The sequence below is a fragment of the Solanum dulcamara genome, chromosome 11 (assembly GCF_947179165.1).
Source record: "Solanum dulcamara chromosome 11, daSolDulc1.2, whole genome shotgun sequence".
NCBI lineage: Eukaryota > Viridiplantae > Streptophyta > Magnoliopsida > Solanales > Solanaceae > Solanum > Solanum dulcamara.
Window position 1 is genome coordinate 41,048,452 of NC_077247.1, and position 14,440 is coordinate 41,062,891.

Here is a 14,440-nt window from a genome sequence, read left to right on the forward strand (position 1 = left end):
AATCATCTCATTTAATTTAAAAGTCTAAGATGTTATACGAAATACACTTCTAAAATTACTTATTATGTATGTTTTAAGTATTTCTCCACATACAGATTTGATTTTTTTCATGGGTAAAGTATGTAGAAATTCTTTTGGTAATAGATGGTGTGAGAGTCGAACACATGAACTTTGCTTGCTAATTTGGTATTATATTGAATCTATGATTATCTCATCTTAGAAGCTTGAGTTATTAAAGAAATTAATCCTAGTTTTAAGTTACTTAGTGAGATAACTATCCAGTTTGGCAGTTCAGAGCAAAAAAAATTTACTCCATCAATATTAGCCCAACTCATTATATGTTACGATATTAGACCTAAATCTTTTTTCTATTATAAAGTGGCTAAGCTTCTTGAGTTCTTTCGTTCGAATCCTCATCAATAAAGTGAGTTTAGATAGTCAATTAATTGACCTACTAATTTAAAGCTTCCTTCTCTCTACTTCGTGTTTCTCCAAGTTTGCTTCTCCTGTCAAATTTATATGTACAAAGAGGGGCATATTTTACATCTTAATAATTAATAGTGTACAAAAGTAAAAATGGAGAAGGAATCTAAAAGGGCAAAAATACAATTAATAAATTTTATCCTCCTACATATATAAATTAGCTTACAAAAAAAAAATGGGGTTCTTTATATCGAATCCAAATGGAAGGCATTTGCCATTTATCAATAATAAAAGAACCTTCAGGATTTTTAGGCATTTGATAGAAGTCAATGTAGATGATTGAAATTGATGGAAGCTTTGGTTATCCCACTAAAACACAATGTCCTCTATATCTCTTCTTAGTTTCTTGTTGTAAGGAGCCCTCTCCTTAATCAAATTATGGACTACCAAAGAATTTATGTTCTTAATAAAATCTTGAAGACCATGATTAACGACGCCAAGTTCACACCCAAATGCCTTCATCTCTGCTATATCATTATTATCATAATGTATAGGGACAAACAAATCAAATAACATCTAATTGTAAGTGAATAAAAATTACTTTAGTTGAAGTTATACGTGAAATTTAGAAATAATAGTTACTATTATATAGAAATATCAAGATTCTTTATTTTTTTTACCGTTAAAAAAAGACCTCAAGCGTCAACAAGTGAATAATCAACACCAATATGTCCACTCCGTATTTTGTGCTAATTAAATGATACTCTCTCCGTTCCTTTCGTTTCTTAATTCTTTTCTTTTTAGTTGCAATGATAAGATTTTGCACAATTTTTGAGAAAATATTAATTAAGAGTATTATTTAATTAATATATCTCTTATTAATTCTATAACTTTTAATTATTTTATGTGTTTGTTAATTTTAGAATAATTAATGTTAAAGGCAAAGTTGAAAAAAGACAATTAATTCTCTCTTGATTGTATAAATTGACAACGACAAACATTTTTAGTATAAATGACAACCAATATGAAACGGGAGGAGTATATGAGAAAGGGATTTGAAGAGTTAAAATGGAACATAATTAAAGTCACCAAGTGTCAAAATAAAAATCGAAGGCAAGTTAAAGGAGTTGTCTATATGTATTTGGCCCCTAAAAAGTAAGGATATATAATACATAAATGTGTCATTTAATTTGATCTTAATTAACATTCATATTCTTCAATTTTGAGTGTGCACAAGTAGACACATGCGTTCTCAAGTTAAAAAATACGTTTATGAATTTATGAACAAAAACATGCATGTATTTGGCTCACTGCTTTCATGAGTGTACGAGTGTATCAGTACTCACTGCTGGCTAATTGCTTCTCAGTGTACTGTGTAAGCACTAATCCTTCCTTTTTCGATGTGGACGAATTTCCTTCTCATGTGTGCAATTAGTGTTTTTTTGTTCTCTGGTGTCTATATAGTAGTATGTCTTTTTCAAAAAAGTTGATGCCATTAAATTCAAAAAGTTTTGCTTTTTCTGGTACAATGGAGAGAACCATATTGTTTTGAGTCCATAAATATATATATCATCATATCTTGTTAATTTCTTTTTCTGCTTCTTTCCGTTTTACGAGATGTGAGAGTGTTTGTTATTTAGTGCATATATATCCTGAGACCAATTCACGAAAGTAGGTACTCAAATAAGACATGTGGATTTAAAGTTTTGATTTGAAATCAGTTTTTATTTATAAAAATTGAACAAAAAGCAGAATTTTAATTTTAAGTTTGTACTTTTTATTTTTTAAGTATTAATAAAATTGATCTATAAATTTAAATTTTATATATAAAAAAATCATGAAGGAAGTCTTGGAGTAACTAGTAAAATTGTTGTCATGTGATCAGGAGGTCACGGGTTTAAGCCTTGGAAACAGCCTCTGACAGAAATGCAAAGTAAGGCTGCGTACAATAGACCCTTGTGGTCGGGCTCTTTCCTGGACCCTGCGCATATCGGGTGCTTAAGTGCACCGGACTGCCCTTTATATATAAAAAATCATCATTCATTACTAAAATATATTTATTAGAAATCTGTTACTTCCATAAAATCACCGTTTCCAAATTTTGATAGTTTTTATAAATTGCGAAATTTTCAGAATATAAGAAAAATATAAATTTCGAAATTTAAATTACATGTTCAAATGAAATTTCAACTTTAAATTATTCTAATTTAAAATGGTCATATCCAAACAGGCCCTCTTAAGATGTAGTGTTTGATATGGAGGAAACCAATCTTTTCATGTTTGATTGGTTGACCATATTTTTAAAGAAAAAAAATTCTCTAGAAAATAAATTTATTAAAAATAAAAAAAATGAATTTCCAACTAAGGAAAACAAGATGTTGTTTTCATTTTTCTTTTTTTATCCCTCAATGGGAAGAAAAGAGCATCCATCCTTTTTGTTTTCTTAGTGCCTTGAACCCACGATCATAGGATTAAAGGTGAGTAGTGTTTATCATTTGAACAATTTTTCTTACTAGAAAACAAGTTTCATGAATAGTATATACATTAATTATATCTCTTTTGTACCCCTATAGCCCCCCATCCTCACCGTACCCCTCTATCCCCAACCCCAAAGGATTTGCCTTCGATAATATAAAATAATTTTAGAATAATATTTTTTGTTTATGTATTAAGGAGTAGAAAAAAAATAAAAAATTTATTTATTTATTCAAAAGAACATTTTTCATAAAAATATATTTTTTTCCATACCATACACACCCTTTAAACTCCTCATCGAGTCATGAAGCTTCTTCTAGTAATTGAGTACTTCCACCATGCCAACCGATTGATATCCTGTGGAAGAAGCAAATTTCCAATTATTAGGATTTGAAAATGTTTTGACATGTCCATCCCCCAATATAGAGGTGGAGTCAACTAACTCATGATATAGTTTGGACAGGTAGAGAAAGTATGAAATTTTTAGCTAATTCATTATTAAATATTTATTGATTTAGCTAAATAAAATTAGCATGAATTTTTTGTTGTTTAGCTACAAAATTTTATGTGTCAGCTAATTCTTTATTTTCCAGTACCAATTGTACTCACTGCTTATCATCATTACCTAGCTTATGGCTCCCTACTGTCGACAGCTTTTTCTCTTTTACACTTCACACCATTCATATACACGTCAAAAGATTAATTTCGATGTACTTATAAAGGTGTCGAAAATATTTATATAATTATATCAACTTTGCAACGTAATTATATATATAGTTAGATATCTATGATAAATATATTACTCAATCGGTCGAGCTAGCTAGTAAAAATGATGATTAAACTGCTATATATATATATCATTAACTAAAATTTATTTGCGATGTTTAGTTTGTTTATACGACTTAAATATATATATATATATATATATATATATATATATATATATATATATATATATATTTCTCATGAGTAATTAAATCTCAAGAAGATTTATATATAGAAATGAGCAGACTTTTAGGCACTACTAGAATTTGGAAATGAAGTATCTTTTTCTTAGATAACGAATTGACTTTTTTAAGTGTATATTATAAAATATAAATGGGGATAGAGAACTACGTTGCTCTTTCCTGCTTGGTCTTTAAAGACAAACACATGCATTGAACATTGGAATGAAAATTGTCTTTTAGATCCTCCATTGCTCCATCACCACTAAAACCACAATTTTTTTTACACTATCACCACAAAATTCTCCTACACTTTATTTGGATGGTTGTTACGTATTGTTTCATAATGTATCGTATTATATTGTATTGTATTGTATCATATTATATTATTTTAATGAATATAGTGTTTGGATAGATTGTATCGTTCTCCGTCGTTACATAATATCATACCTCTATGATTTGAATGATAAACTTACAAAAAAAAGTAGAGTATGGGGTAAAGCTACTCAGAAAATGTAGGAAAAAAGATGAAATATAATTATTAAATGATAAATAAAGAAAAAATGAGAAGAAAATATTAAGGCAACAACGCGATACACCAAATCGGTCGTTACCTAACGATGGATTTAAACGATATGATACAATATAATTTAAATAACAATCAAAACAAACATTGTATTTAGACTAACAATACAATAAAATACAACAGGCAACAACCATCCAAACAAGGTGGTTCATCAGTGCAAAAAAATTATTCAAACTCCAATCTTGAAATCGCAATAAAATTCGGATCTGAACATCTTAATAAATAGTTTTTTGAGTGGGTTGGTTTGTATTCATTAGAAACACCTAGATGAAGAGGATGATTGTAGGTGGAGGTGGACTAGTTTGGAGTTAAATTTCAGTTCCATAGTCGACTGGAAAAACATTATCTCGACAAAATATATCACGTGTATATATCGTGTATATCATTGATCATACCCATATTTTCATGGATATAAGTGTGATATACATGATATATAGGAGATACAAGGGGATATACACGGATGGAATTGTTTTCAACCTCGAGTTTTTAATTTGAAAATCGTAATATTCAAGCTTCTTAAGATATTACGGCCAAAAAGTAAAATCCATTCTTTTTTGGGGTACTACAGATAAAACTTCATTAACTAAACAGGAATGTAACGTTACAGGAAGTACGCACAGACCTATTTGGTATACAATATATGTTCACATGTCAATCTTATAAAGTTATGCAAGTGTAGTTAACAATAACTACCATTTTAAGTAGGGCTGTACAGGGCAAATCGATAAACCACACCAAATCGACAAACCGAACCAAACCGAAAAAAAATCCGACTAGTGGTTTGGTTTGACTTGATTTGGTGTTTGAAAAAAAACCCGACCATTATAGGGTTGGTTTGATTTTAACTAAAAAAAAGTCAAACCGAACCCAAACCGACCCGATTATAGATATACTACTTTTAAATTATGTTATACATAAAAATATTTATTAAAATGTAATTTATAAAAAAAAATTAAAAATTTTTCATAATTTTTGTTTTCTTTCTTACATTTAGATTTGGACTTGAGAAGCCCTCAAGTCTTCTCAAGTCCAAATCTAAATAATATACAAAAAAAGCTCATCTTATAAAGTTATATTATAAAGTTAAAACTTCAAACAATATTCTGCCTCCATCTTATATGTTGATATTTTGTACTAAAACTCTTTTTAAGAAGCACTGCTCTGTGTTTTTTATTAGATACTATGAAAAATCCGAAAAACCCAAAAAAATCTGAAAAACCCGAGAAAAATTGATATCGAAAAACCCGACTTTTATTGATTTGGTTTGGTTTATAGATTTAATAACCCAACACAAATGATTTGATTTGGTTTGTAAAAAATCCGAATCAACCCGGTCTATGTACACCCCTAATTTTAAGCATAACTTTGATATTCTTCATTTTCCATGTAAAAGGCCAAAGGCAAATTACTCAAACAGCTTAGAATATCTTGCCTATATTCTTGCCACCACTTCATGAAGCTACAATGAGGCTGGAAAATCTCAGAGGATGCTGAATAGCTCCTTATCAAACTCATTGTATATTCCCCAAAATTAGCCAAATACGCTCTCGAATTTTCCTTCTCTTCTGGACTGCCTTCTCTCAGTCTTGTGGAACTTATAATAGCTTCCTCCACATATGCCCAAAAGCAAGAATCCTCGGTGAGGCTAACAGACTTCCTTCTATTGTTACCACTTCCAGACGGTTTGTCTTCTATCATCCATTTCTCTAACTGTTTATAGTGCTCAGATCTTCCGAGATTTACATAGTCTCTGTTCCCTGATTTCATATAGTATTCAGCTATGTCGAGTGGTTCGACCATCCTTCTATAGTTTGTCCCTGCATAAAGCCAACGAGTACGAAAAGCTGCCTCCTCTTTTTGTGGCATTTTCTCTACTTCTGCAACCATTATTTTCCAGTATTTAGTGAGGGTTCTTTGGTGCTTGACAATTTCTTGTCTGCTTTTGACTGCATCCCTGCTTCGTGACCCGCTGCATTTGAAACTATCATAGTAGCCTCCTTCATTCAGGGTTACTTTCTTGTAGCACTCTAGCCAAGCCATAGCTTCTTTCATTTTGTTTAGCTTCTTGCCAGGATCGAAGGCATTCCTCTTCTTTGAGAAAGATTCTTCCACTCTTTCCTTCACTTTGTTCCTAAGAGAGCTCATGTTACTTCTGTGCTGCCACGACCAATATATGCATATACAAGTTAGAAGAAAAGAAAAAAAAGGTTTAGAAACAAATTCTAAAAGTTTTACGAACATTATCTCTATTGATTTCCTTTTCATTCAACTTTAGCTCAAGATAAAGGGAAACTATACTTGCTTGCACTTTAGGGGTAAGTTTATTTTACCTGTCCAATTCTGATTGCTTCTAGTTGTAGATTGATGCCTGCTTGGAGTTGATTCACTATAAAGTCACACAGCTGAGAAGTTCCCTTACAGATTACTCTATGCTTGAGGTGTTCCAAAACCTGCTCATAGTCGAAATGCAAGAAACCATTGTCCTGGTGTGGGCTATTTGAGTTCATTTCCGTCATAAGATCCAAAACTGATTCAGGTTCCTCAAAACAAGAGCAGTCTGAATCTGAGCACAGCAGAAACATACCGAATGGCTTGAAAATACAAGATTGAGGAGTAGAACCAGTAAAGCCATTAGTAGGTGAAATTAAAAATCTTGGGATTGGATCTTGGTTTGAGACTACGTGCAAGAAGCTTGAATTCCATGATGGACGTTCTGATATGGCTTGTTGCAGGCCACTGTCACCAAGAAGGGGTGAACCAAACGTGATGCAAGTGGGACGCTTATTATTGTCCTTTGGAGAAATGTTAAGTAGCCAGAGAGTGAATAGAGATGCCACAGAACCTCCCAAAGAAAGTCCAGTGATTATTAGAGGACTGAAACTGTCCAACTGCACTCAAGCAGAATGAACAAAATATCAACATGAATAATATGAATAACAACGCTACTGCATCCCTAACTAACACCATAAAATCAATGCTTCAGACATAAGTAAGTTTTGGTCTCATAAAAGAGTTTCAAGTTCTCTATAAAAAAAAGGGCAGCTCGGTACACTAAAGCTCTCGTTATGCGCAGGGTCCGGAAAAGGGCCCGACCACAAGGGTCTATTGTACGCAACTTTACCTTGCATTTCTGCCAGATGTTGTTTCCAAGGTTGTTTCAAGTTCTCTATCTTGTCTAAATTTCCAGCATTACCATGTTAACATGATTCAAGGTATTCGAGTTTTTATTTTTCTGTTAGTTTACAGATATCATATAACTGCACAATTACGACAAAGTTTATAGGCGAACTAATACTAATAAAAAGACACATTTCTTATATGGCAACTGAAAAGAAGCTTAGGATTTGTAAATTAAAAAGGAGATTTCTTCTTTAGCACCAGAATCTAACCAATCTAAAGACTCTAGTTATTTATCTTATGCAAATTTATAGAGCCACTTAAATGTAACACTCAGTTTAACATAGTGCATTGAAACCACATAATTCTTCATTTTAAACTTCCATCTCTCTTTATTTCTTGGAGATACTATGGTCAACAGTCAATAATTCACATGGCAAGACTAAGAGCCGTTTGGATTGGCTTATAAGTTGCTTATCAGTTGTTTTCAACTTTTTTTAGTGTTTGGCTGGCCAACTTAAAGTCATTTTGTGCTTAAAATAAGCCTCAATAAATAGTTGAGTTTATTTGGATGAACTTATTTTAAACAGTTTATAAGTTGAAAACAGCTTATAAGTCAACAAAAAAGAGTTGGTCTGCACCTACTTTTTTTTAAAACTTATAAGCAGTTTTCAACTTATAAGCTGCTTAAAAATAAGTCAATCCAAACAGGCTATAAATAACTAAATGCTCACTGTGATTCAATTTCTTTGTCTTACTTTCTTTGTAGTTCGTTAAAAAAAAAAAAAGTTTTTTTCTTTTTGATAGTTTTACATGTGACATGCTTAAGACTATTAAATAACATTTTGAGTACATTGTATGTGTCTTTAGTTTAAGACAATAAAAATTCTTTCTACTTTCCTAAACTCCATATCAAGTTAAAACGAAACAAACAAATTGAAACTGGGGTAGTAACATCTAGCACAAGTAGGGAAAGCTCAAGAGAAATCACAAGGAATATTATAATACCTGTTCTTTGAGGGCAGAGAGCTCATTCAGTAATGAGGCAAACAGGATTATTGCTGCTTTGTCAACTGAGAAATGAGGGTTGACTTTGGTAGAAATGAAGTCAAAAGGAGATTGGGAACCTTTAAGAGCTTCTGAAGAGACCATTTCTTTCTGAACAGAACAAGTAGGAGAGGATACAAAAGCAACAATAGCACCATTTGAATGATATGGGTAAACTTTAAGCAAAATAGGAACAGAGTTAGTTGGATTGTTCAAATACATATGACTGTTAAGGTCAGAGATTCTTGACCAAGAATCATGCAGTAGATCTGAGCTCACCAACAAATTTGCCAATTCTTGGCCACTGCTGAACCTGTGGAACAAGAATTTGAAAAGTTATGTAAAACAATCTTGAGAAATAAAGCAAAAAGCTTTGAACTTTTTGTAGTATATGCAATTGAAAACATAAAAGAATAAAATTGCCACTCACAAGGGAAACTGGCTCATCTTCTTGGCCTTTGGAGAATTTGATAAATCCCTGAAGGCCTAGCTAGCATCTAATATAAGTATAGTAGTAGAAGATATTGGACAAGAAGTTAACATACAAGGTTGGCAAATGAGGGGGGGAAAAAGGTTGGCAAATGAGAAAGGAATGAGGAAAGTAGATGTAAAGAACAAGAAGTGAATGTGTGGTTTAATTCTTGATTTTCCTTAAAATCCCACTCTCCAAGTCTACAAGTATAGCTAATACTCTATTTACGTATTGACATGACATAAATTTTTTAAAAAGAAAATATTTTTAAAATTTATAATTTAAAACAAACTTATATTTATATGGCTGTAAATTACTATATTAAGATTTTAAAAATAATAATTTTTAGTCAAATTATTTGTAGTTATAGAAGAAAATTACTTTTACTTTAAGATAAACTGAAAATGAAATGTTAGTCACGTGAATTAGGACAGAGAGTATACATGAATAGTCGTAATTGAGAAATCTCAACAATAGTTCAATTAATTGACTAACTCAATTTTTGACTTATTGATAAAAAAATTTAATCCCACTTTATAATTTCCTCTCCGATTCCTCTTCCCCTCCCCCGGACACCAATAAAAATAAAAAAGAGAGAGCAGTCGTAATCAGTTAAACTTCGTAGATGTTTCGTGCTCAGATTCAGTTTCATCATTCTTCCAATCTTGAAGACATTTTTCTTCTCCAAGTTGAACAAGTCCTACACAAGTTAAATTATTGCCTAGTGTACTATGTAGACTTGAATTTGATAATTTGGGGAGGGGTTGGTGGGAGCAAAAGGATGATTCCATGATATTTAATTTTAAAGATGCAGGTACTAATATGAAGATAGTGAGTAATATATTTCTTTATATTTAACAATGTAAAAGCAAATCATATTTTATACTCTATGATATTCTAAAATTAAAACACACTTATTATGGTGTTTTATTCAACTTTTGAAAGGAGAGAGAAGTAGACTCGTATAGTCGTCTTATTTTAAAATCTAGTAGTATCACAACTACAATGATTGTAACATAAAGCATAAAGTAGAATTTCTGCATGTCACGACATAATTTTCAAAGGATATAAGCCAATTAATTAGTTTGAAGAAGTTGCACTCTAACTTCCGTCTGCATATATATCACATTATAACATGAATAGTCTCCAATATTCCACTAGGGATAACCAGTAACTCATATCCCTAGGTTTGTTTGGTTTGAATATAAATTATAATGGGATAAATTGTGATGAAATTATTTTTTATTGAGTGTTTGATTTGTTGCATTTAAAATAATATGCATTATGTAAATTTTAAGAATAAATTATTTGTTTATGAAAATATCTTTTATGAATATGAAAAGTGATGTATAAAAAGGATTTAAAGGAATATTTTTGCCGTTTACCTACTTTATCCTGGATTAAGTTATCCCGAGATTACTATACCACTCAAAAGGAAGGATAACTTATCCTAGTCATAATTATTAATACTGGGATAAGTTATCCATACTTTGTAACCAAACAAACAATTGAAGGTTACTAAAAATTTATCCCAAAACTATTTTATCTTATCCACCACACCAAACAACCCCTTATTGTTAATTTGTGGCTCCGGTGTTTACATCAAGCTAAATTGGTATCATAGATAAATAATAGATTAAGGTGATCATATATACTATTGATTAATATTGTTTGGACTATTCAAAAATATCTACATATGAACGACAAATGTCATGCGTTCATTGGCCGTAAGTTTTTTGGTCATTGAAATCTTCAAACTTAGTGTGGTATATGAAACAATCATGATATAACTATAGTTTTTATTAATAAAAATACAGAAGAAAAAAAGGTCACGGAATATTTTACATTTCATCATTTTTTAAATTAATTTTTTTAACTCATTGCTGAATGATCCCTAAATTAGCTCTGAATAGTACTCAACTACTCATAGAGTACCAAAACATATATGTAACTGGTGAAAACATGACAAGACAATATAACATGTGAAATTCTAAAACGATTCAAAAGAATAGATTCAAACTTGATCTAAAATACAAATTAGAGAAACAAGGAGATGACATGCTGATAAAACCAATGATGGGTCAAGTTGGACGAATTGGACTATGACCTATTATTTAGCACAATTTAAAAAATTTGATGTGAAATTTAAAATTTTAGTAATATGTATAAGTTTGAAACTAAAAAAATGATGGGTCAAGTTGGATTAATTGCACTATAACCTATTGTTTAGCTCATTTTAGTCTATTTCAACTTTGAGCAGGGTTGACAATGACCCATTTATTACTTATGCTCAGCTTGTAATCGTAGAGCCTGAGCTAGATGATTTGCCTCCATTCAAAATATATTAGGGGCTTTCGCTTTTGTCAGATTTAAAGTTGTATTAAAAGTCCTCCATCTCAAATTCCATCATCGCAGCTATTCAGTTACACACATATTACATATTTGGCTAATTATATAAAATGGTGTCAAATTAACACAATCAAACCTTACTCCATATGTTTAAAATGATACAAATTTTAGTTGAAGTGTCTAAGTAAAATTTTATATCAATATATGACTTCATTTCTAATTTTACTACACTACATGACACATACATACATGTAAAAGCATTTTCGATCATAATTCAATCATTTTATATAATTAAAACTATGCAAAAACATAACATTTAAATTAGTACCCATCGATAAGTGAAAATACATAAAGGTAACATTTTTTTTCTATTCATACATGTCACACGAGTGTTCACGGATTTCAACCCCAAAAGATTTATTACTACCTGTGTGAATTGAACGAACTTAAAAGTACAACCAGCTTAAGCTGGTTTTCCACCGATTTTTTAGTGTTCGTCCATTTCTAGCAAAGTCTAAAGGACATATTCGTTGCCGATTTTGGGTTCTGATGGAAGATACTGCTGAGGTTATACACCAAGTACACACGTGATTCTGCTCTTAAGAAGTGTACGCGCAATTCAGCTCTGGAAAAACTCCCTGAGGTCCAGAGAGAGATGAAGTTTATAGTCAACCTCTGCCTCTCAGATTTATGGAACCTCTGTGACACATAAAGAAATATCCAATCTAAACAAGTCTCGATAATGTTATACCCTGGAAATTTTCAAAAATATCCCTAGAGGATAACACACCCACATAACATATCATCTCTAACTTTTTTGGCCAATCTGAGGTTGGAATATCGATCAGGAGGAAAAATCATATGAAGAAGTGGTCTCGATTAAATTTTAAGCCACCCGGGTCAAAAAATAATTTTTCGAGGCAAAAGCAGCTTAACCAGAATAGTGCGCGACATGTCCGCGTCACGAATCTTCCCCCACCTAGTTCATTTTCTCACTCTGTTCATAAAAAGCATTTGACAAGTGCGTTATATGTGTCGCGTGACTTTTGTATATAAATTGCATTTGACAAATGAGATTTATGTGTATTTTTTTCATACGTTTTTCAATTTCATTGAGGGGCATTTTGGTCTTTTTCTCACCCCGCCTATACTTAACCTATGACTTATATACGTAGTTTCGACCTTATAAGGGTTTCTCAATCCATTCCTTAGACTTTTTACGCATTCAAGCAAAAAAAACTAGGGCTAAGGAAAGGAGAAAGGGCTAGGGTTCAAGAATTTCAAGCCAGAATCTTGCTAGTTTGATTGCCTGTCTTCATCCCAGGTATGTAAGGCTTTGGATTGAGTTAGTCCACGTGCCCTACATCTAAATTCTATCGATTTTTGAGAATGAGTTAAGTCTAACCTAGTTTCTTGAATTCTGAATGAGTTAACTCTTCTTCTATTGAGTTTCGTATAATTATGCATTGAGATTATCATTATTTTCTATCTCTCAATTGAGTGGAATTGTTGTTCATGGCTACTTTCCCATGAACTCTAGTTGATTTGATGATCATGACTTTTACATGTATATTTTGAGTTAAGATAATGACTTTTATGCACTGACAAAGAGAGTGATTTGAACTAATAGTGTGTATATATATTATTGAGTCTAAATGAGTATGAGAGTCGAGCATAATTGATTGAAATTGAGAAATAGTTTTGATGAGATGTGAATGATCTTGAAGACATATTTTACTGAAAGAACTTGATGATTTGAGCATGAGCAGTGATTTCAAATGAGTTTGAGATTTCATATGAATTGAGTTCTTGAGTCATTCACGATTTTATTGAGTTTTAAAGCATTATTTGTGAAAGTCTTAAATAAGCATTAGTAGAACATGAGTTGAGTTTGAAAGGTTCTTAAACTTCTATTATTTTGAACATGAGTATTTCAAGTATAAATGATTGTTTGAGATAGAGTTTTGAGAAGATTTGATTGAGTTGATAGCATGTTTTTTTAAATGAAAAAGCATGATGATTTGAGATAAGACTGAGTTTGAAAAGGGTCCAATGAAACCAGATGAGATGATTTGAATATTTTACCTGATAGATATGAACATCATATATATTGGAAGTAGTATTGAGCAACGATTTGGGTAAGAGTATAGTTACAACTCAAATTCCATGAACTACGTAGCCAGCGTAGGATGAATGGTTAAACCTCTTAAGTCCTAAAACGATAGACTTTGATTGATTGTGGATCTAATTATTGTAATTCGTCCCTTACATGTACATCACTCGCTCATATGATTATGGTTGTCAGTTAGAGAAACTCTCAAATAATAATACAAAATGAATGATTTGATTTGATTGAGATTGCATACGATTTTAAAAACTACAATTGAGTCAATTGAAAGACATTGCATATTTTTTTAACTTGGGTCTTTATTGAGTTGAGTTATTTTCAGGGCTGAGTCCCTTGAGTTGAGTTTAATATCTTTGAGTAAGTTTCCTTTCATCTATATTACGTACTCATACATTCCACGTACTAACGTTTATTTAGAACTGCATCGTTTAATGATGCAGAGACAGGCTCTAGAGATCGTCAACAGTCGCACCATTGAAGATATGTTCATATTCAGTTGATTGGTGAGTCTTCCCCTACATTCGGAGGATACCAATTATGGCATTCTAGCTTTGAGTTTAGTCTTTTTATTTTGCTTTGAGGTAGCTATAAACCTGTCATTGGCACCATTTAAACAGTAGCGACAGATGCTTTATAGACTAGATAGAGATGGGTTGTTTGAGTATTTCTATTCCTTAAATTGTTCTTGTGAGACTATTCTCATGACATAGATTGGAGTTTGATTTGTTGGCCTATGACCGCTCGTTCTTGAGTTGGATTGTTGATCCGATTTACCCACCTATTTATCTCTTTATTATAAGTCTTTTATTGACTGAATGAATGGACAGATATGTGATTAGGCCAAGTGGTTCTCTTAGGAGCCAGTAATGGTTTTTGAGTGCTGGCACGTCTAGGGTACT

At 31.6% G+C, this 14,440-nt stretch overlaps 1 protein-coding gene across 1 annotated transcript; it reads right to left on the bottom strand.

Annotated features, from left to right (window-relative positions):
* Positions 1-5,657: 5,657 nt before the first annotated feature.
* Positions 5,658-9,217, bottom strand: LOC129873979 (senescence-associated carboxylesterase 101-like). The gene is made up of 4 exons (XM_055949187.1): positions 9,023-9,217; positions 8,554-8,905; positions 6,759-7,316; positions 5,658-6,585 (listed from the first exon to the last, which is right to left on the bottom strand). Exons 1-4 carry the CDS (start codon positions 9,037-9,039, stop codon positions 5,782-5,784), a joined length of 1,731 nt encoding a protein of 576 aa, XP_055805162.1. The 5' UTR covers positions 9,040-9,217; the 3' UTR covers positions 5,658-5,781.
* Positions 9,218-14,440: the final 5,223 nt, after the last annotated feature.